The sequence below is a fragment of the Aspergillus caelatus genome (genome assembly GCF_009193585.1).
Source record: "Aspergillus caelatus strain CBS 763.97 unplaced genomic scaffold BDV27scaffold_57, whole genome shotgun sequence".
In the NCBI taxonomy this organism is placed as follows: domain Eukaryota; kingdom Fungi; phylum Ascomycota; class Eurotiomycetes; order Eurotiales; family Aspergillaceae; genus Aspergillus; species Aspergillus caelatus.
Window position 1 is genome coordinate 1 of NW_022475320.1, and position 25,213 is coordinate 25,213.

General features: G+C 47.8%; 8 protein-coding genes across 8 annotated transcripts; 2 read left to right on the forward strand and 6 right to left on the reverse strand.

Moving 5' to 3' along the window:
- Positions 1-643: 643 nt before the first annotated feature.
- BDV27DRAFT_171127 (arylsulfotransferase family protein) lies at positions 644-2,980 on the reverse strand (the record flags this gene model as incomplete). Its single annotated transcript, XM_032075516.1, has 4 exons — positions 2,754-2,980; positions 2,551-2,679; positions 1,002-2,499; positions 644-930 (listed from the first exon to the last, which is right to left on the reverse strand). Exons 1-4 carry the CDS (start codon positions 2,886-2,888, stop codon positions 644-646), a joined length of 2,049 nt encoding a protein of 682 aa, XP_031929140.1. The 5' UTR covers positions 2,889-2,980.
- Positions 2,981-5,374: 2,394 nt separating this feature from the next.
- Positions 5,375-6,785, reverse strand: BDV27DRAFT_95820 (sulfotransferase family protein). Its single transcript, XM_032078047.1, has 3 exons — positions 6,061-6,785; positions 5,896-5,999; positions 5,375-5,838 (listed from the first exon to the last, which is right to left on the reverse strand). Exons 1-3 carry the CDS (start codon positions 6,376-6,378, stop codon positions 5,403-5,405), a joined length of 858 nt encoding a protein of 285 aa, XP_031929141.1. The 5' UTR covers positions 6,379-6,785; the 3' UTR covers positions 5,375-5,402.
- Positions 6,786-9,187: 2,402 nt separating this feature from the next.
- BDV27DRAFT_95839 (AP-2 complex subunit sigma) lies at positions 9,188-10,245 on the reverse strand. Its single transcript, XM_032078048.1, has 5 exons — positions 10,143-10,245; positions 10,045-10,084; positions 9,954-9,983; positions 9,658-9,888; positions 9,188-9,551 (listed from the first exon to the last, which is right to left on the reverse strand). Exons 1-5 carry the CDS (start codon positions 10,175-10,177, stop codon positions 9,450-9,452), a joined length of 438 nt encoding a protein of 145 aa, XP_031929142.1. The 5' UTR covers positions 10,178-10,245; the 3' UTR covers positions 9,188-9,449.
- A 352-nt stretch (positions 10,246-10,597) lies between these two features.
- On the forward strand, positions 10,598-11,532 carry BDV27DRAFT_125801 (uncharacterized protein). The gene is made up of 2 exons (XM_032066413.1): positions 10,598-11,287; positions 11,355-11,532. Exons 1-2 carry the CDS (start codon positions 10,748-10,750, stop codon positions 11,406-11,408), a joined length of 594 nt encoding a protein of 197 aa, XP_031929143.1. The 5' UTR covers positions 10,598-10,747; the 3' UTR covers positions 11,409-11,532.
- A 1-nt stretch (position 11,533) lies between these two features.
- On the reverse strand, positions 11,534-12,568 carry dph5 (diphthine synthase). The gene is made up of 3 exons (XM_032066414.1): positions 12,411-12,568; positions 12,210-12,334; positions 11,534-12,154 (listed from the first exon to the last, which is right to left on the reverse strand). The coding sequence occupies exons 1-3, from the start codon at positions 12,543-12,545 to the stop codon at positions 11,557-11,559; spliced, it is 858 nt and encodes a 285-aa protein (XP_031929144.1). The 5' UTR covers positions 12,546-12,568; the 3' UTR covers positions 11,534-11,556.
- A 617-nt stretch (positions 12,569-13,185) lies between these two features.
- Positions 13,186-14,561, forward strand: BDV27DRAFT_95872 (transcriptional regulator SPT3). Its single transcript, XM_032078049.1, has 3 exons — positions 13,186-13,447; positions 13,498-14,337; positions 14,385-14,561. The coding sequence occupies exons 1-3, from the start codon at positions 13,358-13,360 to the stop codon at positions 14,388-14,390; spliced, it is 936 nt and encodes a 311-aa protein (XP_031929145.1). The 5' UTR covers positions 13,186-13,357; the 3' UTR covers positions 14,391-14,561.
- Positions 14,562-14,704: 143 nt separating this feature from the next.
- On the reverse strand, positions 14,705-15,502 carry BDV27DRAFT_143891 (blue light-inducible protein Bli-3; the record flags this gene model as incomplete). The annotated part of the gene is made up of 3 exons (XM_032070174.1): positions 14,705-14,720; positions 14,802-15,214; positions 15,305-15,502. The coding sequence occupies 3 exons, from the start codon at positions 15,500-15,502 to the stop codon at positions 14,705-14,707; spliced, it is 627 nt and encodes a 208-aa protein (XP_031929146.1).
- A 7,536-nt stretch (positions 15,503-23,038) lies between these two features.
- BDV27DRAFT_125807 (SUN domain-containing protein) lies at positions 23,039-25,071 on the reverse strand. Its single transcript, XM_032066415.1, has 3 exons — positions 24,432-25,071; positions 24,145-24,377; positions 23,039-24,096 (listed from the first exon to the last, which is right to left on the reverse strand). The coding sequence occupies exons 1-3, from the start codon at positions 24,762-24,764 to the stop codon at positions 23,238-23,240; spliced, it is 1,425 nt and encodes a 474-aa protein (XP_031929147.1). The 5' UTR covers positions 24,765-25,071; the 3' UTR covers positions 23,039-23,237.
- Between the last annotated feature and the right edge of the window lie 142 nt (positions 25,072-25,213).

The window sequence follows — 25,213 nt, forward strand, 5'->3', positions numbered from 1 at the left end:
TTTTTTTCTAATTCCCCTTTCCCCCCTCCAATTCTTGTCCTTAATTAATCTATAACTCGTTTCAATCATGCTTCCTTCCGACCAGTAGCCGAAACGCATCCACGGTTCCCCCATTCTGACTTGGAACTTTTTCATGAGACGCAAAATGGTTTCAGGGCTGACATTATCGGACTGACCCAAGCATACGTGTTTCCTACCCTCATGACAGGAACGAGTACGACATCAACATACATCATCGACGACGTAGAGAGTAAGCTTTTTTCTCTATTTTTGTTTTCTGTAGGTTCCCGGTTCATCATCAAGCGTATAAGCCACGTTTTCTGATTGGACTCCTGTCCAGTCAGCGGAAAATCTGCTCCGCATGGAGTACGAGTACCTACTATAACTAGCATACTAAGTCGTAGAAGTGGTTCGGCCCTGTGTTTTGTCACCCCGTTACGTTCGTATGTAATCTATCCCTGTATGGTATTGTTATCCGAGCCCCGGGGGATCTGAGTGTCTGTGTTATGTATACTTCAGTGTGTTTCTTGCGATAGTTCAAAGCACGCTTCACATGGATGATATTGGGGGGTATCATTTGTTGAAACAACTACTTTACAAGTAATATAAACACAAGTATTATAGGGTGTCAGGCTACGAAAGCCTAGCCGTAGGATACATCTTCGTTCCTTCTCGAAGTACCCGGCTCCGTCAAGGGGAAATAGTGTGGTCCGTCGGATGCTCCGGTCCATCGCCGCCAATGCCACCACGGCATATCGCTCATCCCGCCCGGCTGTTTTCGTTCATTGATGGAGTCGTCCAATGGCTCTAATGATCGGCGCTCTTTCACTGGGTAGGTATGAGGCCGTTGTAGTCGACACTTTCGAACCACCATGTAAACCCCAATCGCGGCAAGACCAATCGCCAACACAGGGACAAACCATCCGCGCTCTGGGAACACCTCGATGGTTAGTTTTAAGATCTTAACTTTGTCGTTCGGAAGGAAGGGAAGGAAAGCTCACCGTATGCAGTCTTCAATGTCTCTTTGGCTTCATCCAATGGCTGTGACGCGGACTCGGAAGATTCACCCCAGTCGTAATGGGCTTCCGGGTTCTCTGGGTCGACCCATGGCACAGTATTAAGACCCACTGGGGGGATGAATGCGCCGGCTCCCTCTTCTCCAGGGAGTCCATATGCCGGCGCATTTTCACACATGTTGTTCGCGCAGTATTGTTGTAGTTCCTGGGAAGGCGTAAATGTGAACTTATGCCGTGACTTGCCCAACACCTTGCCCTCGAGATCTACGGCCTCCGCGTACGCCCATGGGTAGTAGTGCGGGAACGTGTAACTCGTTTCGAATCCCTTCCTCGTCACCTGGTTCAACAATGCATACGGGCCTGTCATGTTCATCGCCCCGTAGAAACGCCAGTACCGCACTCGTGTGGCGCCGTTCCAACTTACGTACAAAGTAAGCGAGGAGAACGGCTCGGTCGATCGCGAATATGTCCACAGAGCGGGCACGTCCGTCGGCTTCCCGTCCCACTGGAATTTCTGGGCACGATAGTTCATGATTCTGTCCTTATCAATGTATCCCCACAGTAGCAAGTTGCCGTACTGGTCGTGTTCGGATATGTATGCATTGTTCCCCCATCCAATAAACACATTCTGGTTCGGCAACACTTGCATGTTGCCCTGACTCGAGCTGAGCATGTCCTTGTTCAAAGGGGCATAATCGCGCAGCTGAGTGGCTGTCTTGGCCACATGGTCGATCAAAATGAGCATACCGGAGGAATATTCGTGTGTTTTGTTGAACCCATTGAAGCCATTGTTATACAGGGAAAGCAGGGTGTGGGTACCGTTTTCGTTCAGGAATCGTGCATCATGTTGCTGGGAGAAGCTAAAGTTGAGATTCGTGAAGGACGGGTTGGCGCCATGCAACTGCCAGATCACCGACCCATTCTGGCCGGAGATTTTATAGATCGCGCACGTGTGTCGTGATGAGATCAGATAATCACCGTCTTGATTCTTATCAATGGAATTGATGTGGAAATAATCCCACGGGGAGCGCGGGTCCAGCCCCGTTCCCGAAGTGTCTGTGTGGCCAGGATAGGTGTAGCTAGCTGTAGGGTCAACATGGTCAAGCGACTTCCACTCAAACAGCACCTCGTTCGTCTCCACGTCCACTTCCTGGAAGATGCTCTCCATCAACCACCCCATACCAGTCTTGACATTCCATAAGCTCATGTCAAACTGTCGCTGCTGATACACAGTCAACAGTGCAGTTTTGCCGTCGTTAATGGGTAAAAACTCGTGCATATCGCTCGACGCCATTCCACCCCCGGGGAGGACAGTCTTCACAGTGCGATACTGATTGTTCATGATGACGCCATGGCCCCGGCAATATCCATTTTGTTGAACACCTTGGAAGAAGCAAAGATGGTCTTCCCCTTTGTATTTGCATACATGCATCCCGTGCGCGTTGCCGGGACCGGAACTTCCCCAGCCACTCCATACTAGACCCTGCGACGATGTCAGTGAGAGCAACTCGATAGAAAAGGGGATATGACGTACGCCTTGGTTATCATAAATATAAGGACCTGAGTTATCCGCTTCATACGGGCCAACAAAAATATATCCTGGAGTAAGTTTGTCGGGAATGCTGTGTTCTATCGTGAGGACCGGGGGATATAAATCGGGTCTCTGAAATGGGACCGACCGATTAGCTAATTCCAAGGACGACCCCATCAAACACAAGCCGTCTTCTGTGAACTTACCGATCGAAATACAGAATCTATTTCTGCGACGATCCCCGGCAAACAGCAGAGTAACCAGACCCAAAGAAAGGCCATTATGCGGAAGGAAGACAAAGACGCAGATCCACCGGGCATGGTGTCAGTAACGACCAGCATCGATCCTTCGCATTACCACTTCGTCCCTGAGCACTGGGAAGAGAGAGGCCGAGCGAAATAAGGGATCCAAACACAGTGGGAATTTTCTATGGACAAGGGACACGAGATCCCATGAAGTCTAGTGGTGGCGGAAGAATATTGGGAGTGCACGATACTTTGGAGAGAGGATCCGCCGGATCGTAACTCAAAAAGCTGAGACCGTCAGGAGTGTTTCCAATTGGCATCCACTTTGCCCAAGTGGACCTGGAAGTTCGGCTTCATGGGGATTGATTGTTCTTTGGACCATACGGAGTACGTGAAGCATGCGCAATCTTTCATTGGTGAGTGGCCGGTAGTTTGTAGGTGGCCGACATCCATTACCCATTGGATTGGCGCTGTCAACTTCTGCCAGTCAGTGCGTCTATGTTAGTCTCTCCTTTGTGCATATTATATTAGTATCGCGCAGTCTATCGCACACAGTCTCTTTAGTGGCCACCGAAGTCGGCCGTGGCATGGATGGTCTCCCATCAAAAAAAAAAAAAAAAAAAAATGGTTGTCTCTCCCGAAACATAGATATTCGCCCTTCATAACTCAATGACTCGTAAACTCTTCCGAGCTATCAGTAGATGCTAACGATGTCGGTAATTAGTCCATCCCACTAACTGCAGCCTTTTTCTGCATCCATCAAGCCACCCAACGTCATCTCCATGGTGGCTGATCACGCATGCAGAGAATAGTCGTCTCTTAGTCTGCAAACTCAAACTGGCGTTCGTCACCTAGCGAGAGGTAAAAACAACAGAGACTAGATATTAGCCGGTGCAAAGAATACGTAGTCCTCTACGTAAGGTCCTGTCGTAGTTGGTGATATGTAGAGCCCATACTAAGCCGCATCTGTCCTAAAGCGAGTTAAAGTACGGAAGAAATACACTGCCGTGCCGTCGAGTATAGATTACCCCCTGTACGAACCCGTTCCTGTATTCCCCACCATGAAACTTTTTTTTTTTCTTCTTTCATTTTTTTCTAAACGCCGACACTAGGCCACTATCAGCTAGTCCGACCGCAAAACCTAGTTTCAAGTAATGCCGAGGCGCGAGGAAACAAGGTACAACCCGACTGTGGCTGTTTCTCTACGCGCCGACTCTGCCACTCTGGAGGGGAGGAGCTCCAGCGCCACGTCACGGCCAGACTTGAGGAGTGGGGTGAACATCCACTCGGAAGGTCTGGCTGTGGCTTCGCTTCGGTGGCATGAAAGTTACGGATGGGTCACAGCTTTGAAATGAAGGGTATGACGGTAAGTATATCCTGTTCATGCCTCCTCCGCACAACATACACGGGTTACAGGGGGTCACACAGCACTTCACCTCTATAGTTATCCATGTTATCAGAAAATTGACTTTCAGGAAAGTTATACGTGCAATTATGCTGATCTGGGGTTGTGACCTGTATCAAACTTGGCTCATCCATCCAGCCATCCATAGAGTCAATACACACTGATCTGTACCGTAACATGTAACAAACGGTGATCCAAGTTCTTGGATTATGAGATGGGTCTTCGTCCCCCCACCCCCCTGACAGGCCTGTCCAAGGTCCAAATAGATGCACTTCAGACACAAATCATCAATTGATTTCCAGCCAAGAAAATATCGCACTGAGCACCCTGGTCTTTGCAGCTTGTCGCTGCATATGTAGTTCGCCACGTGCCCTTATAGAGCATGCCTTACGGCTATGTTTAGAAGAACCAGTAACCAGTAGACAACCCCTGTTACTATGTATAACACAAAGCATTGGCGGACTCGACTTCTCCTGTTGAGATTCCGCGGCCATATTAGTTTGGCGTCAATACCGGCTGCCAAGCCTGCTGTTTAATAGGAGGTCGGTTCGAGAAACGGACACGGCCAATTGTAGTACTTTGACCATAGCATTGATATCCACTTCCAGTACCCCCGCCTAAGCCGCGACGTACATACTATCCTAGCCAAGCAAACGGCTCCAAAGCCACTAGATCTTGGCCACCCACTAGATCCTTTCGCCCATCGTCTCCTTTGTCGAAACAGGGAGTGAGCGTCAAACATCCCGCAGTCATTGTCTGGCCTTGTAGGGCGCTTCAGCCCTCTCGACTATGCCAAGACGGTTCCTTCCTCTGATTTTACACTAAGTTTTGTGAAAGATGTTGTGCGACATCCCTTCCCGTGCCCTGTCGCATGGATAATCGATGAGGATGCCAAGAGGACATAAACCCCTCGGCGCCAGGCAACAACAACTCTCCTAGCGGCCCTTGCGGCAGGGGAACCCCCTGAAGCCAAGTGCCAAGAGATACTTCCTTTTCAGTACCCAGGGACTAATGATTGAGGAGCAGACAGACACGGTAGTCAATGAAATCGGTTGGTTGGATATTATATGTACTAAGAAAAGACAAAAGACGCTAGCTAGCCAAGAAAATTGTACAGGAAACCATGTTTTTAAACAAGAAAAGCCATGAGTTGCGCCCAGCGCAGACCATAACACCCAAAAAAAGAAACAAAGAAGAAAAGATGTTCACCGACAGAAGCGCTTGAAAGCCATAGTAGCGGCCAATCCGGTTGCCAGTAGCGCTCCACCCATTGTGACAGCTTGCAGGGCAGCGTTCATCATCTGGTGCCTGTTGCGGGTACGGCAACGCTTGAAGAAGTCGGCCATGTCATTTCCACGAGGGAATGGAGTGTCGGGGACATCTTCTCCCAGGAATTCACACAGAGGGCCCCAGCCGTCGCTAATCTTGTACTCCAGCAAGCGCTCAGGTGGGACCAGGCTACGGACCTCGTCGACGTGATCCTGGTACACCTGCTTGCCCTTGTTGGGGAAGTCCCCACGGAAGAAGGTCTCGAAGAACTTGTTCAACATAGGGTAATACATGCTGGCAGCCCAGCTGAAGTTCGAAACAAAGCTGTGCTCAGGATCGCTCACACGCCAAAAGACAGTCTTCATGACGGATCTGCAGGATACCAGTTAGCGGATTAATCGCCTCGGATATATGCCAGTGTCAACGTACGCATGCCACGAATCCACCTCACGAGTAGTCAAGATGACCTTAGCATTAGGGTAGGCTTCAATTAGCTCTTTAGCAAAAGCACAGGCGGGCCAGTCGCAGACAGCCTATACACAACAAGATCAGTTATAATTCCATGATCTGCCTGGTTGATAGCCCGAATCTCACCTGACACTCTCCCAGCAACTGATCCCATTCCTTCCTTCCAAACTCACCCACACCATCATACTTGGCGAGGAGGGCATCATGCCACATCAAGCAGTCTGGAGGGTTCTCCACACTAGCGGACATCATATGGTAGCATTTCAGGTATCCCAGGCGCTCCAGAGCAATGCGGAGAGACGCTGTTCCCGTTCTTCCAACGCCGAGTGCCAGCACCTTCATGGGCACGGTCCGGTGGCACTTGCGCCTGTCAATACAAGTGTCATCGGTGAAGACATCAGTCAAGGGCTGGGGAGCAAGGTTGTCCGAGTAGGTCAAAGACATGGTGACTGATGCACGAATGAGGTTCGTATGGGTATATATAAAATTGTACTACAATGTGTATTCAAGAGACAGTGGGGTCTTGAGAAGATGAAGGTCTAGTAATGGAGAAACGAAGGATAGTTCCCAAGACTCAAAGGGGGGGAAAGTGAACGAGAGAAAAGAAAGGATTTCTGAGGGTGAAGACCTGATTAAAAAGAAGGAAAGAGAGAAACCTGAAGTGTTGATGAAGAGATGAAAAGGAGACTGGGAAGTAGATTGATAATAAGTGAGTTATACTGAAGAGGAGATAATCGTTGGGTCATTAGCGCCGGGATGTACCAAAGAATGCCCATATCAAGTAATTAAAAAAGAACAGTGGCAACTCATTCGTACTTGGGTACGCGAGGTGTACATTCGATATGGATACTCGTGGTCGTAATCAAAAAAACGATCAATAATCTCTCTCCTGAATCTTGGCAAAACAACATCCTCCTTTTTTTCCTTTTCTTTTTTTTTTACCTTTTTAGCTTTTTTCCTAATTCCGGTTTGGGGCTTTCATCCTCTCAGGTGCTATCCTGCTTCCCCTGCGGGTCTCCCGTCCACGTTTGGGCCAAATCAGTTGCGGCAGTTAAAGAGTAGTATCCAGAGAGGCTTTTCTCGGCAGGGCGAACCCAAGACGTCAGTGGATGACGCCCATCGAAAGTAAACGATTGTCAGGGGGTGGGGGTTTATTCCCTGGTTGATTCCATAGGTACGGGTACAGCATGAAAATCATCCAGGATGGCCGGTCCTCATCGTGTATTGGCCTCCAGAGAGTAGGCACAGTCTCCTGATTGTCATGTTTTCTGTGACGGACAGGCGGGGCGTACACTGGAGAATGGAAACGGTGCCAAGAAAAACCCGGCGACGAGCGCACTGATCGGCCGCGTAGCCCTTAATTCGCTGATCGCTGGGATTCGGGGATTGGACAAGGAGGCCTGAGGCTTCTCTGGTCTGGAAGCTTTGAGAAATTCAAACCCGTCCACTCCACTTCTTTGATTGGTGGACCCTCCGACAAGACGACGCGTACCTTTCTCCAGACACTCAAAATCCATGCATAATGCACAATCTTGAAACGTACTCGCCTCTCCACAGCCCGCAATAATCACATTCGCTCTTCATTTCCGTTTTTGCTTCGGTTGTTCCATAATGTTACCCCAATCTTGTCTTTCCCCTTTTGTTACGGCCATTGCCAATTAATGTTCCAAGGTCATTGCTGGAAAGTTGTTGCTGCCAAGGCCGTGTCAGTTGTGTATCAAGTCTGTGCCCTCGGGCCCGTTCGTGGTTTGGGGTATGTCAACGGTGCTGATCGAGAGAGATAGTCCGTCCACTAACGTTTGGATGCACAGTCCACCTTTCATAATCCACCTCGGTGGAAACCACGGCCGTCGGACCTCGTAAGAATCCCGATGACGACAAATCAACCTGAATTCCTATTCGGCAATAGCGCGTAATTGGTGAACACTTGATCCAACATGTCCAGTGGCCAATTTCCTGTACCAGGAATCGTAGTCCTAATTGGTACCGTTGAACATGATTCGTTTAGCCTTTTAGCCTATCGGTCAAACGATCAGTCGATTGTCACTGGGCCAAGTTAGGCTCGAGCTGTAATATTCTGTTGGAGATAACCAAGGTGACAAGCCCACTGATTGCTATGTGGCAAACTGAGCTTCATATCACACTTTCCACTATACTTTCCAGCACTTTACTGACCCTTCCAGTAGATCGCCGGCAATGAAGGTATCCTGTGATTCCAGGTAAATAGACCCTACAGGGCTTATTTCCGAAACATTCAATCAATACCCTGGGGGTAATCATTGCCCGACGGAGATCGACTCGGTGTTCCGACTTAATCATCTCATCAAGTACTTGCAATGCCAAGACGGCTTATCATCTGGGGCTCAATCAACGAGGCAAGTATCATCCTCGCCTTCTTATGATGATCTTCAACAGCTTCCGTATTTTTCCCTGCTCCGTACGGAGTCCATCACTGACCCGCCGGTGAGGACCATTTTCGAGAAGCGTGCCGTTCGTTCCGCTAATCAGATAGAGGATTGCAATGGCTCTAGAAACTTGGAAGTATCTGTACGGAGTATGTATCCAACTATACAGGTTTGTATCCCAGTTGAAAGGGACTATCGTGATAGTTGGGTGGTGTTATTCCCTTTGACCCTCTTCTTACTGCAGTGGTGTCGAATAGGCATGTGATGGTCGATAGTTAGTACTAGGAACGAAGTGACTTCCTTATCGAGAATGGGTGGTCAGGTGATGGAAATCTGGTACTAGTAGTACTCAGTATAGCTGTATGCACGGTTGGATTGCTGATGAGATGAGAACCTCATCTGGAAAGAGGTTAAGACTAACAAAGAATAGAAAGAGAGAGAGAGAGAGAGGAAGAACATCAGCACTAGTCACCATAACCAGCAATTCAACTCATGTAACACAGGAGGTCGTCCCCTTTTAAAGGAAATTGATGCCAAGAACTAACATTACGCTCGCAATCGCACGTCTTGATCACCTCACTGCAACTATGTCTACTCGTGTATAATCTACCAAGGGTCTGAGGACTACCAAGAAACAACCTTTGGGCGTTATTTGAGCTTAAATGACAGTTGTGGTCAGTCTCGTGCAATGAGTGGACCGGTGTGAGACGTTGTCTCCGCTCGCAGGCATCACGGCAGTGATTTCGGCTGTTGACCTACTTACCGGTTTTATATATGTCCCATGAACTGTCATAGCACGGCGGAAATAACGTGACTCAGGAGCTCCTAGTCCCTTTACGAAGCCGTCATATGTCAACTGTTAATGATGTGATATTCTTAGGTAAACAAATAAATTTGCTTTCCGTAGGGTATTATCGTCGAAATTAGATAAACAAAGCCATCACAGAACCCTCTATCAACATGGATGGCAATAGTTGCAAGCGCAGCGCCCTGATATATGTTAACCCTTCAAACCAATAACTCCGGATGGCCATCCCGTGGCCATGTCAATGCTATAATATCCAGAACAGATTCTATCCTATCCACGCTCCCTTCAGGCTGAAAGCTGCCTCACTCCAGTTTGTCCAAATGTTCCAGCCTCGTCAATACGACCTGCTTGCTTGTCTCTTCAATTTCACCCGCCAGAAATACTTCGTCTAGAATGGCGTACACCTGTACCGATCATTTGTCAGTCTTCACTCCTTGTCGCATCTTTGCAGCTTCTCGATCCATCATAATATCTTCCAATGGCCACCACCGCCGAGAGAGCCCAACGCACCTTGTAGAAATTGAACACTAGATCTAGCTCGCACACATTCCCGAAGAACTGATCTAGAACTTCAACAAAGAAATGGATGGCCTCGAGATACGCCAGTTCATTATCGGTAGCATCGACACAGGCGCAAAAGAACAGCCCCGCATACCTCCGGTACACGATCTTCGTACTTCGCTTGAACTCGACAAAGTTGGATTGATATTTCTGATCTCTCGGTGCTACCAGGCGATGGACCTGAGGCAATTGGTCAGTTGTCCGGCCCAGCGGTAACAATGGTATTGTCGCAAGTTGTCACGTACCTCGCCTTTGAGCTTGACTTTCTCTTCATCCTGTGAATTACCGATGTTAGCCAATGCTACATGATTTCTGAAGAGTTTCTAGAGAACTTACGCTGTACGGCGCATACCATTTTGCAAGACGTGTTTTGCCCCTATCCGCTTGCTTAGCATTATAGATCGTCTGATTCAGGTGTAGACACAAGTACTTACTGTCGGTTCTGGACCAATATGAATGAGAGAACCATCCCGCCTTAATGAAGAGCGGTAAGCCGATATCGATTGTGGCGTTGGGCTATGCCGCAGTTGGGTTCATCCGAATGCCTCCGCTTGGAGTTTCTTGGAGTATTGAAGATGTCAAGGCCGAGACTCGATATTGCCGAATATCACCGCCTTTGTTTGATCTATTACGGTGAACCAAGGAGGAGGGGGGGGGGATTAAGGAAGGATCAAAAAGCAATAATGACAATTAAAATGGAAATTTGTCAGTCAGTAATCTTGTAGTCATTGTAATATTGACAATAGTGTCCTTCATTGATTTGGAATTGGTAATATAAATAGCTCCGAAATGTCCGTTCATTATGGGATTGACCTGTCAACTACATAACTGTGCTAGCGCCAAGTGCCTTTATCCGCTGATTGATGATCAACTTATGTCGCAAAGACACATTTCCTGCAGTCATCGTCACACACGATGAATGCAGCAGCGTCTTTCCCCGAACAATATTAACATGACACCTTCCATCGAACGATCCCGGTTATTGAACCATTGTCTTCCCCATTAGTGTTTCCAACCGCTACATTTCTAGCACTTAGCAATGCCAGTCTATATGTTGTACGGCTTTAAGTGGCCGCGCGCCGGCTTCACGGGTATCCGAGTCTACATTGTCCTGCACAACCTAGAAGATGCAACAGCAGAGTACCTTCAGGCACCAGTCACTACCCAACTACTTCTGGAGTCGTTCGCGAAGACAGAACCGGGTATCGTTTCCCGTCTCCCCGACCTCCGATTTATCGAGCAGTATGATCCCAACGATACCACCGATGAGGCCGTCAGCAAGCCATATGCCTATGTCGCGGCTAAAGTGATTACGATGCCAGAATCGGGGGCACTTAGTATGGATGCTGAGGAGCTGGTTAAGGAGTCAGGGCTAAATAATGATGCCATGGCGGCGTTGACAGAGATGCGGGATAAATATGCCGCCGGTGAAAAGATTGGCTGGTATATTGTGTATAACGGGGATCCGGAGAGATGGTTCCCCCAAGTTGAAGAGGATGATGATGAAAGCATGATGTACGATGAAGACGGGGAGGCTAGCGATTATGGCAGTGCATCACAACCCCCGTCAACTCCTACAGTAAGTGCTTCTTACATGGTTGTATGTTCTTGCTGTTTCCACAAGCTAATATGTCGATCATTTTTAGACATTTTTCCCGCAAAAGTTGACACAGTTCTTCGGCGCTAAGAAGACCGCTTGAGACGGTTATATGAGTGATATGTGGCTATGCAATTTACCCAAAGCCCGATGACGGCTATTGTGCTCGTGAACATTGATTCTTGGATATTAGAACCACAGCGTATTGAATCTATAATTCATTTCCATCTCGTTATAAGCTAAGCTCTGCCTCATGAACTAGCGCCGTATCCCTTCTGCCAACTGGCATCAAAGGTCGCTTTGTCCACGGCAAATTCACGAATGTAGTCCTTCTCCAGGTCATGCGCTCTCCTCCCCAGAAGAACGAGACTGTGAAGAGGCGCGCCCATCTCGACTTCTGCCAATTCCTTCAGAGTTCCGACGACCAATTTCTGATCCGGGGCTCCAACTCTCGCAGCTCCGACCGCGAGGCTGTCAGGTCCGTAAACACCTTCCTTACGCTCCTCCTCGGTCTCTAGCATCTGACTGGCGCACTGCGCAACGGTCATATATCTCGGAGGCTCATAGATCAGGCGTCCTCGGGCCATGTTCTCGTATGACTGTTCCTTGACCTTGATGTCCAAAAGCACGAGGGTGTGAAGGCCCAGTGAAATGTTCTCCTTAATCTTATCATAGTATGACGAGGGCTTCCAGTTTTCCGTGAAGAACACCATGCTGACAGTTTGACCAAAGTTATACAGTTGCAGCCCCGTGCAACCAATGCCGGACATGATCGATGCGTTCGGGATGACCTTGGATTCGATGCCCAGTTCGCGGGCGCGCAGAACGAGGTCTGTATGGGTGGTGGCGCTGCACACACGTTAATACACGCCTCCCGTGACAGTCGCGCAAAGTTGACACCTACCCAAAAGGATCGCCGACGACTAGGAATGCAACATCTGTTTTGTCTGCTCCAGCGAGAATCTCATCGCTTCCGCTCTCGACCTTTTCGCGGTCTGCTTCAATAACAGGACGTCCATAGAAAGCTTCCTACTGAACCAATTGATGACCTGGTTAGACAATTCTGTAGCAACAAATGACATCTGCTATATTCAGCGACACTCACTAGCTTTTCTTTGTTCACGAGCAGAATACTAGTATATGCTTCGAGGTAGACTCTTTCGGCCCTTTTTACCACCTCCAAGCCTTTGACAGTAATGTCGGTCTCATCGGCAAGACCTAATCCAACGAGGTAAAGCATTATGAGAAGGCAGAATTGAATCAATGAGTATAGTAAATGTGATAATCACGATCAAAAAGTTTCGCTATCACCCCACCAAATGCGGCGGGATGACGGGATGCGGGTAAAGAGTTGTTCCGGATATGGGGAGGTCACTGGACATCAAATCACGGGGATAGATCCTTTGGACATCCCCATTGTTGTCTTTTGCGACCAACTCGAATTCACTCGTTTCGTTGCTAAGAGTCTTAACGCGATCATCTATTTGTATTATAGTTGCTTTTCTGGCCGTGAATGATGTTAATTGGTCATTCTTGATTCGCCAACATGTCGACCGATCGAACTCCGAAGTATCGGCAGGAAATCCAGCAGGTAAGCTCATACTATTCCTTATCTCGTTCTATCTAAGCCTCATCTTGCCTCCGTTTTCTTTTGTTTCGTGCTTTTTGGACCGCTTGCATACATTAGGCTACGTTCAAATAGTGTAATCATTTGTATATTTGACATACATCGCAAGCTTAGTCTTGCTGCTCGCTGCTCGCATGGCGCAGTAAGGTCCATCGCGATGCGACTGTTTTACTTGCCATCTATAGACGCCTATCTTGCTTGATATGTACTCCATGTGGTGCTGCTCCATGTAATATTTTATTCCCGCAGTCTGGTTATTACTTCGACTTGCTCTATCCTATATAACAATCGGGATAGCGCAAATGATCTACCTGTGCCTGTATTCCAGCTATGCCTTTCCCGACTACATCAAATCGAAACGGGTTATCTCTGAAACAATATGGAAATAACAGGAGTATTTCCCACCCCACTAACACTATGACCAGATGATGTTCGTCTCTGGAGAGACTGCCGAGCCATCAGTGGAAACAACTACTCTGATAGAAGAGATCGTTCGCCAGCAAGTCGTTGAGATTGTATGAGGACCCTCAGCCATCCAACTACAGTTTACTTACATTCACTGCAGCTCGCACGAAGTACAACGCTGGCAACACGGCGAGGAGTCCGCTCTATCTCAACTGATGATTTGATCTTTCTCATTCGACATGACAAGGCCAAGGTCTCGCGCCTGAAAACTTTCCTTTCCTGGAAAGATGTCCGCAAGAATGTCAAAGACTCGGATGACAAGGGCGGTGCCGACGCTGCTGAATTTGCGGGAGCCGATGACCCCCTTGCGGGAGGTGTCGTCGCCGGACCGCAAGATGTCGCTTCAAAGCCGAAGAACAAGAGGGCCCGTGTTGGTCTCGCATGGGATGTGAACAGTTTCTACTCGGTCCAGGTCCCAGAGCGAGAGGACGAGGAAGACGAAGAGGAGGAGGAGCAGAATTATGCAACGCTCCAGCGCCTTGCTGCAGCAGACGAGCGAACCAAGAACATGACTAAGGAAGAGTACGTGTTCTGGTCAGAATGTCGTCAAGCATCCTTCACCTATCGTAAGAGCAAGCGTTTTCGTGAGTGGGCCGGCTTTGGTATCGTAACCGAATCAAAGCCCAACGACGATATTGTCGATATCCTTGGTTTCCTCACGTTCGAGATCGTCCAGACCTTGACCGAGGAAGCCCTCAAGGTCAAGGAACGCGAAGACCGGGAGAAGAATCGCCGAGGAGGTGCCGAAAATGGTTCAGGCGAGAATACTAAGAAGCGTAAGCGTGAAACTGGTCTCTTCGATCCTCCTGAGGAGGGTCGAACACCGGTTGAACCGAAGCATATCCGTGAGGCATATCGTAAACTTCAAGCGACCTCAAACAAAAATATCGCAATGCTTCTCCACAATGGGCGCGTACCAGCACGGATGCCTTTGCGACTGGTAAGCTCACCTATTCCGTTTTGATGGTTTCTACTAACATAACCTAGATTTAATGGGATGGCTTTACATTAAGCTCGTACCGGAAATGGTTGGACTTATACACACAAGATACCCACATGATGACTGTACGATATCTCTGACTTCTCTTTCATTTCCTTTGTTCTCTATCTGGGGTAGACAGTTTCGTTCCTTTAGCGCCCCCTGTATTATTTTGAATATCAATCATTTCGATTATTTCCATCATACCAGGCATTAATTTCTCGATTCAATTCTAAATACAGTACCTAAGCGAACCGAGACCCATCACAAGACATGTACATAATCAATCATAAGAAGCCCTTCGCCCAGCGAATAGAAAAGCTCTTATTTATGCGTCCGGCGCCCTACCAACAAATCAGTCAGCACATACTCCCCTACACTCAAGGAGAAAAGTCCATAAAAGAACAGAAAGGATAAGAGAAAACTTACACTCAGCCAGCTCCGCCTCACTCAACTCCCGAATACTATTGATAGCCGGTACATCCCCCTTAGTAGCACTCTTGATCGTCTCAACCGCCTTCCCAAAGATACCCCTCGTAGCCACGGCATACGTCGCCAATTTCGCCTCCAACCGAATCACCCCGATCCTTGGATCCGACGGACTCCCATCATGAACCCCGTCACCGAGATCGCCCAACCAAGCCGGCAACGTCGGCGAATAATACTTCTCAATGGTAGCCTTGTCGGCGACGATGGACGCCGTCCCCGAAATAGACGCCCAGGATCCGCTAACTTGGTCCAAGAAGGACATGTTCACTTCTCGGGGGTGCGTGGTGATATCTAGGGTTTTGCTGGAGAAGAGGTTGATGTGGAAGAGGAGGTCGATGCCACCGTTTTCCTTTTTTCAAAATATTCCAATATTAGTATTATGACATTATGACTTGGCTTGAGTCTAATTTATGACTGGGGAAGGGAGAAGGAGAAATACCTTTCCAGCCAAAGCCATGCATCTCGAGGTTAGATATTCCGAGCCGGACATCTTGGTCGTTAACATGCCGAATTTGGCCTCAGATATGAAATCAACCAGGTCTTCGATCTTTTGGGGCAGGGGCGGGTCCTCGAGGCTTTTGGCCTTGTAGGGGTCGAGGGGCTGTTCGCCTTTGCTGGTGTTGATTGTGGAGGACATTTTCAGTTAAGATTGTTTTGCTTTGGTTGGGAGGATGGTTTATGGAGAGCTTGGATTATGGTCTTGAATAATTGTTTCTTAGGAGAAAGATTGTAATGGCCATCATTGTTTATATAGGGTTCTCTTTGTATACTATGATGTATGAGATGATATGCCAAGTCTGGCGTAGGCATGACGTCAAAGCCCTAATCAGCATTCAGGGGACGACTATGTAATGCGTCGATTTTGATGACGTTTTCGTGCGTACTTTTTTCTCAAGGGATGATTTTCATATTAATATTGTTGCTTTGAGTGGGGTGATGTGTGTAAATTATTCAAAAGTAGCAATTGGCCCGGTTGTCACGATGTTGTTATGGATCGATAGACGGCAGGCTCCATGCTTGTAGCCGATGCTGGTACTTAATGAGCAGTAGAAGATCACCCAGATTTAGTCAACATAGTTAAGTACATAGGTGGCGGCGTCCTGAGATAATATAGAATTTTGCATTCCTGTGGGATAATATCCCACTTCTCTGTACCTATTCTTAATAACTGGGACAGGGCTAGCGGCACACTGTATTTAATGTGGATCCTTCACCTCAAGTGAGCTGTTTTCCTGAGGTGACTATATACAACTTACAACCTACAACCTACGAATCACAAGCATTCACAGCCGCAAATGCCTTGCGCATGTCAGGATAAAACGTGGATTGTCCCACCTCAGCCAGAAAGAGCCCTTTCTAACCGACATGAGAGGCTGGATAGTGATCTAAGCAACTTAGCCAGTTCTACAGGATTTAGGATATCGTCTAGTTCTGAAACGCTAGCCAAGGCTTCCTTAAAGATAAACAATAGAAACGGGAAGGTTGTTGAATATGTTTCTGGAGAAGGCACTAGTCATTCATTTCTGGGACCTTTCCTGTCACATAGATGGTGAACTCGATTGGATGGCAGGCTTTTGCTGATCATAACCAGCTTACACTAAAGCGCAACAGCCTTGTGTGTCCGTGTGTTGGTAGACTGGGTAGGTTCCTTTCTCACCTATTGCTGTGGCAGAGCAGAGTTGGTTGCACGTCGAAAGCCAACTGAACGCAAATTGAAATTGGGGCTAATCATGGTAACTTTGTATAGATGCTCTCCAAGCTTTGGCTTTCTATAAATGCTTGAGACTACACGATACTAAAATCCTGAAGACACAAAGATTTGGGATTGGAGCTCACGTCATTCAACTCTATGGGCAACTGAAACCCAAGTGTCCCTGAATTAGGAGCCACAATATTTGTCATTTGTCTTATTCAAAATAGGCATAACCTCTAGTCTAGCATGTAACATTCGTTGTGTTCTTCAATCGTTCAACATGGTTCTCTTTTGGTCTAAGAATAGCCGTCCAACCGATGTGATAGCTCAATGCAGGTTTTCTAAAACATGTTTTTGATAAAACCCGCGTTGGTTCATTCATATTAAAATACCGATAAGTAGACCCTACATCCTATCAGTTCCTAGAACTATTTGTTTGTGTACACTAGATATATATATATATATATATATATATTTGGGGGCGTTTGTGCTGGCACTATAGGTATATCGATATATCGTCGCGTTAGCGTAGCACTTGAAGAACTTTTTTTCACTACAGGTTGGATTCTCCTTGTATAATGCCAGGTTTTCCAAAAGCAGGGTGCAGTTCGTTTATTCTCTTCATACATGCTTTCGCGATTAAGACCCCCTATCCTAATTTCCTATTCTCTCAAAGTCACCATGGCAATATATGTACTCTCTCCTTGGGAAAAGGGTCTGTCGCTGCGAAGGGCCTGGTAAACTAGCTCGGATTGTTTCCCCCATAGCTTAGGATTGGGTCAAACGCAAGGTAATCTCAACAAAACTCATTGAGCAAGAATTGCTCATCCTCCCTGGTATTTTTGTCCTCCCGTAGAGGCCCTAGACTTTCACGAAATGCAGCTGCTTGTACATCAGTATTTTCCTGGCGCCGAACTGCATGTCGCTCGACTTCTAGCTGTCCGTCGTCCTCTTAAGGTATGTTTTCTCGCTACTCTGAGCTTGCGTCTGTTTTCACGTTCCTCGCGTTGGGCTTGTTCAACTGCCTCACGCATGTTTTTCATTTGGTCGGCTTCCTCATCCTTCAAGGCTCTCTGCATGTTCCGGTAGGTATTGATACATTCGTCAATGACATATGGCGCCGGGCCGTTACGCCATTTGTGTTGTGCGGCGATGTACACTTTGTTGCTTTTCGCCAGGATACCGCAGAACCATAGAAGGAGCGTCGATCGTTGATTTGGGATTTCACGTTTCGATCAGTGACAGGGAAATCCAGGAAACAACCGTAGAACTCCCGGTTCCTGTTGGTAGGATAAGTTTTCAAGGACAGTTTCATGTCCCCAGGTCTCTTCCGAATGAGGGATACGATAAGGTCACTTGGGAATGGTCAATCTAGAACACTCTGAAGCCGGTGAGATCTGTTGTAACCTTGCATTGATCAAGTTAGAGGCACGGGTGGGAGCAAAGAGGAGTTGTCAAGAAAGCGAAGATAATTCTCGGCAAGTATGGTTTAACTATGTAGAGCAACTAGTCGGAGGTGACGACGGCGACGAAGGGAGTCATTGTGGCGAATGGTATGCACGTACTCTATGTCCCACTTCGGCTTTAATGGCGATTTTCAACTCCGTTCGGATCCTTTCGACAGGCAGGGGGAACGAGCCGCCAAATATCCTGAGTCAAAAGTCGCTGTCAAGGAAGGGATTTCTCATATTCCGCCAGAAAATTCCTTCGCTGCTGACGAGGGTAGCAGAGTCAATCTCGAACCCGGTCGATGATTGGGTTCTCATCAATAAACAACGGAAACATCATCCTTGCTATTCTCATGGCCATGCTACACTACTCATGAATGACATTAGGAAAGGTCAGGTTGACTCGCTTACTATGACTAGGCAGGAGCTTGAGTTGGTCTCGAAAAACTGCCTCTACCTTGATGTCTGCAATAACGTCTGGAATTGATGACGTTAGCCATCTTTTCCACTCTTCGGCCTTCGGTATCAATGTCTTATTCTGGGTGTATTCGGCCCTTTGATTGATCCTGGTTATATCATCGGTTTTGGCTGCGTGTGAGATGTGCCTGGACACATCAAAGAAGCACTCCCATAAGCTTGGCATTCTCCATTTGTTTAGAGAGGGACTTTTTGATGTATCACAGCGAACATCTAGAAGGTTTTTGTGGTTCCTTTGCTTCAAAGAGATAGCCTCACTCTCCTCTATAACACCTTCCGCATCCAGAGTATTAGATACATCTGGAAGAATATATGATGTAAGGCTTTCCAGAACAGATGCATCTATTGGCAGTGCATTGAGTGTCTGCATATCAATCTCAATATCTCTCCTAGTACGCATCTTACACAGGAGCAACCGGTGATGGCTCCACGAGCTTTATCTCAGCTAGGTAGAGTTTTGAGAAGCGCAGTCCAATGGGCCTCCCACGCCGTATGACTTGCCCCGAGGACGTAAATCACGGACATAATACAGGTTCGGTTGATTAACTCGGAGTACCGATACACCAGTGACATTTTTGAAACGTTCCAGAAGATCCACGGATTCAAACCGCTTGCCGATCATCTCTCTAAATCTTCGGGATAGTTCCTTGTAGCCCTCCGTACATATCCTAGTAACTCTATGGGGTTGTGCCCTCAAGTGCCAACCACGATATATGTTTGTTAAGCTCGGTCTTCCGTAGAGCCTTAGTGGTTTTTCGAAGGCCTATCCAGTAACAGTTTTGGTCTCCTCGCTATCACAATATTCTTGGAAGTAGACCAAAAATATGCTGTGTGACCCGGGTTTCTCCCATAGCTCATTGCTCTGTAGGTCAATTATCTGTAGGATGACGCAACCCAGAGTGAGCTTATAATAAACTATATGCTTATCCGGGATGCAATGTGGACAGTCGATCTGTCTCTTATGGAAGTCTATGAGGACGCATGAAAAGGCGATTTCCATTTTGTGCTTATCCATATTATTCTTCATAATAGTTGATGAATAGCTCCTTGGCGGTTGACTCCCGGCTGTGTCCCAGGTAATCTTGTCTTCAGTGTAAATTGCGTTTGCTTGAATGAGATCCTTGTTGGCTTTACTTGTAACATGAGCTTCGTCTGGCCTCATCTGCTTGAAGAGGAGATGTTGACAGCTTGATTAATTCCTGGGTACACTAAGCGACTTCTTGTGGTACAGCATGTGAGTGGCTCACTCATTCATGGTCAAGGCAGTGTCATCATCGGCTAGTTCCTTCAGCGATGCTGAGATGAGGAACTTGTACTGCTTGCCAGTGACGTGATATATGTAGCGCAAGGGGGCGGACAGGACTCTCAGCAGCCAATGTGTCTTTCCAGTGCCGGACACCAGGTGGACTGTGGATAAAGCCTAATTCCAATGATGGCATTCACAGCAAGTTGCGCTGGCAACTGTCACGGCTATTGATATTATGCCTGTAGGCATTTCTGTTGAAGCTGTAAGGTAGGAAAAAGTCTCCCAGGCCAGCCTTCGTCTCCTTCGGATACATCCTGGGCCTGGTTTGCGGTGCCAACAAGATTGAGGTAGCCCATAAATCAAGGTCGCACGGACATGACCACCAGTAGCCAATAAAAACACCAAGCCAAACGGGTATAAGAAGAAGTGCAGATCCGATAAGAGACAAGAGCTGCGAGTGAAGCTGCAGTTTCAAAGGAAGGTCTTTCAGAACTTTGGATGCTCAATAGACTTGAACGAATCATTCTTAGGCAGGTAACTGTTGCGAAGATTGTATACCAGTATGATGTATAGTAGGAACCCCACAAAGGCTTTTAGAGGGTATACCGACCTATATAAGCAGTTGTCGTTGTCATTATCCGAAACCTTGCTTTCCCTTGCCTCCACCTTTAGCCCCTTCTCCAGCTCCCTCCTTGGCTGCAGGCTTGCTTGCCAGCATCTCTGTTGCTGTTAAACTGAAGTTGGAAAGTATGTACAACTACTCCGAAGAGCTGTCACGTTTAGATCGGCATCAGGGTTCTGTTTAACCCATGCAACACCCTGTGCAGCCTCCTGCATATCAACTGCTGGCGCATGCTTACTACGACGGCCTTTCTTGCATTCCGCGAATGCATCTATTGTAGATGTAGTAATTTCCTGCAGTTGGCCGTTAGTGATAGCGACATACTTCCGTGCTAGCTGTCGTGTATGAGAGCCGAAAGTCCCGCTGTCCGCGAGACGAATTCCTTTGGGATTGAATGAGACGATGGCGTGTAGACTATGAGAAAGGGGATGAAGCAAGCAAGAGGGGAGGGTGGGGACTGATAATCTTGTTCCTTGGAGCATCACCATTTACAACACAGTTCTCTGATAGAAAGGACTCCTAAACCATGTTGCTCTGTAACAGCTGGTAATATCCTGAATCTGACCAACTTTCAAGAGCCAGAGTGTCTTTCGGCCGCGCTGAGAGGAAGTCCTTAAGCTACTCTGCAGCGATGTTCTTGTACTCCTTGAACGTCCCATACGTAGCACAGGGCCTTAGAAATGCTGACGCCAAATGAAATTTTCGCAATCCTTAGTCCTCTGGATTGACTGTTCTAAAGCCTCCCAATACCGTGACTGGCGCCAGTATGTTTGGTATACTGCTCCACGATTGTCAGATATGCTCCTGGAAACATCGCACTACTGTTTTCTCTCCATTGGCCATCTGCGGTTGATCGACCACTTTTCTAAGTGTAAGGGAAGTGATACCGATGTCCTTCGGAGACTGTTTAAGATCATCGGTGGAGACTGGATATCTTGATTGCCACCATCACCAGGTTTGATCATTCAGGACCTTTATAGCCACCGATAGAGCGACGAACCAGGTTTCTAGACGGCCTGGTGTTGACACCGGAAAGCAGTTTATGTGAGACCTGTGCTGGACGCATTTGGCGGACTATTGATAGTCGATGTAAAAGGTATGTGGTTCAACCATCCAACATCCTGGGACGATGACGGCGAAGTAACAAGTTGAACGGAGGTGTCATCATGACTTCGACGGCGCTTTTAAACCCTTTACCCTCAGGTTCGACCCTTTCTGCCCTTTTTAAATCGATGGCCCAATTGGTTGCCTATTTCAAGTGCCAATAGAAGGCTCTCATCACGGAGATGTCGGATCATAATTCTAATTGTTTGATTTGTGCGTTCTGTCTGCCCATCCGTTTGAGGATGGAAGGGGAAGCACATTGAGAAGGCCAGCTAGTAAACCTTGTTAGAAGGATCTTATCAATTCCAGGAACCAGTCGATGTGAAATGCTTTCGCTCTTTGATAGATTGCAGGAGATACGCCAATGTTTCGTTCCAGGATCTCGTTCCAACTTTGGCTAGCTATATACCGTCCGGCGGCAGACGCTGTTGATATGCTCTCTGCTAGGCTACATGCTTCTTTGGGTTCATAATCTCTGTAGGTGAAGCAATGATATGCCAAGATACCTGAACCACGTATAGGTTGCATAGCTCTCTGCGGCGCTATAGATATCATGACAATTATACTGGATGCTTCCTGCAATTTCAGTCACGAGGATAGCCTCGCCGAGCTGAGCGTGCACAGTCAATTGAGCCAGACTAGTGAACCCCATATCTACAAAGCTGTTGGCCGATGTGATAGCCCAATCATAAAGTGAACCCAGCGGTGTCTATGGCAGCCCGGGCAGCTTTTCTCAAAATCTGTCCAATCTGATGCCCAGCACAGCACCTCCGGCATGATCCATTTCATAATCTGCCACTTGGACCTCGAGTGACTTCAGACAAAGGCAGGTGAAGAATCTGCTCGGCTCAGAGAGTGATTGCAAGTAACATTGTTGCCTAAGGTGATATTGCCGAATTTCAAGCCCAAAAGTTACTTCCGGGAACTTGAGCTTGTTCGTTGTGGCGACCCCAAGCTGGGAAGGGTATTGTTTGACATTACATGGGCCACAAGGTTATATGCTTGTGAAGAGTCGGCGATAGATCGAGGGACAGCAGGTGTCTGGTAATCATGAAAGCGATTATCATGCTGTATATATAGTAATGAGGAGCCTATTCCACTATTGCTGTCTCCACGCCTAGTGGATGCAGAAGAGTGCTTAGGATGGGCTCAATGGGCAAGTGAAAGAAAGATCAAAAGGAAGCCATTATAAATGCAGGGTGGTGATTCCCAGTTGTCATATAGTTCTTTGAAAGGGCCTAGTAGACGAGAACAAGAATCGACTTCAGTTGGAGGGAAAGGTTACTAATATATAACGGGGAGGGTTGCGAAATTCATTCATGATGCTTTTCTTTGTTTGGCTTTTCACTGCAATCGTATTCATTAATGGGTTTGGAAATTACCTTTCTGGCTTTGTGGAAGGAATATAATGGATGTTATTGAAGAGCTTTACTTGGGTGAAGCTGGATCTTGCCTTAGGGCTAGTGAACAGGATCATTCCAGAGACGCTGTGATTAACTCTGAATTCCAGAATTCAATATTTAAACATTATTTTCAAAAGCATACAATAGTATTGTACACTATAGTAGTAGTATAAGTTCTCACTTAGAATATAATAAAAGTGTCCACCCATCAATCGTATGAAATGCTGAAGAGCGAATCGTATACAATCAGTCAGTCAATCAATAATAAAGACACAGAAACATCAAATCGTAAACGGGTATCCCGGAGTTAAGAAGGTAATAAAAAAAAAGAATAGTGAGAAGTGAAAAGGGTGACGAAAGGTTCCGTCTTACGTGGTGTCTATAGCACCATAGCGGCGATGAGACCAATGACCAAGCTCAACATCGACGCGCCAGCAGCGGGTGCCGCATTTTCCTTGTCGACTTGCGTCGGAGAGGGGGATGACGCAGCTGCTCCGTCGGTGGACATCGCATACGATTGGGCATCAGTCTCAGCCAGCACCTGTGGGCTTTGGACAGGCCAGCCGCTCGAGGCCAGAATCGAGCTAGAAACCCAGCCGGAAGAGGGGGTCACACCGGGGGTTGAGATGAGAGTTGAAGTGGCCGTTGGGGTCAAGCTTGGGGTACTAGAAACGCTGCTCGTTTCGGACACTGTTGTGGATGTAGGTGTGGTGGAGGGAGTTGTCGAAGTGGTAGTGCTAGTGCTGCTTGTGGTACTAGTGCTGCTCGTGGTCTTGACAGTGGAGGAGGAAGAGCTGCTGCTGACAGTGCTGGAGCTAGTGGAAACGGGCGTGGACGACGAAGATTGACCACCACTGCTGCCACTCTTTTCAAACACGACAATATTGGCTTTCTCGCCCTTAGGCACCGTCACGACACAGAAGGCACCGCCACCGGCGCCCTTTGAAGAGCTACCAGTAACTTCATTGACGTCATTAACCGCCGGGTCGATCTTGCATGGCAGACCATTGCAGCCATCACCCTCGCACTCAATCTCGACTCCGTAGTCGGGCACCACGTCACGGAAGGGAGTGGTCGGCTCCAGGTAGATCGGGTTCCAACCAATCTTGACGAAAGTGTTTCCGTCGCCGTCGGTATTTGCACCGGCAACATAAGGCGTCCAGTTGCCTAAGGGCTCGTCTGAGGTACCCCAGACACACGCGGTCTCGGGATCGTAACCAGGAGGGTTGATATAGAAGCTAGGGTTGTCAGGATATGCTGTTGCATGCAGTAATCGGAGTACTTACTGGGCGGCAGTCTCACACCAGTAGCTGAGATCAGGCACAGCGAGCGTGGCCAGCTCCTCGACCAGGGTCGGAATCAGCATGGCTTCATTGCCAGGCAAGACAGTCTGACAGAACGAGACCTGGCTTTTGCACTTATTGCGCGCGCCCACAGCGCCGGTACCATCCTGACAATAGGGCTTGTTAGGGAATGGCTTCTGGATTTTACCATCTTCATCACAGTAGAGACCGCCATTCTACCAAATCCATCAGTATAAACTTCGGTCACAACATCAACACGGGACACTCACCATTGACATGGGGTAACTATACGAGGTAGCCTCAGGATCCCACTGCATTGATACCTGACCAGGAGGACAAGCATACGGGCAGTAATTACCCGGCTTACATGGCTGATCCGGGCTCATGGCCCAACCGGCATTCTTGAGGTTCGGAGTGACGGCCACCAAACCGGCATCTTTGGGAAATTCACAACTCCCTCCTCGCTTCTCCAGAGGCGCCTCCACTTCTGCGGCAGAGTTCACATCGCGTTGGTGACTGTGGATGTGCCCATGTCCGTGCTTTGCAGCTTCAACGGCGGCAATGAGGCCGAGAAGTACGGACGATGCAATAGTGAGCTTCATTTCGGACTAGTTGTATTGCTTTATATATATATATAGAATTTATATACGGTACTGATCGTTGTTCGGACCGGGTAGAGAGGGTGGTTGACGCTACGGAAGTAGGTCAAGAAACGAAAGACTAGGGTGAGTATTAAAAGAATGACTGAAAGTGAGGAAACACCACCACCCACAGGCGAGATTCGGATCCTGACGATGGGAGAAAGAGAAAAGAAAAGGAAAAGGAAAAGAGGAAGAAGAAGAGGAGGAGGAGAGGAAGAGGCAGAGGCAGGACCAAAAAGGGATCCCGGGCATGCGGTGGTTCACGCTTTTTGCAACCTTCAATAGACTAGAGGATTACCCATTTGGGATAACCTCGAAGCTATTGAAGTCGCCTTAAACTGCATTGGGATGTGACTCCGCCTGGAAAAGGCAAACGGGTCAGGGGTAAAACCAATCATCGTCGGCACTTC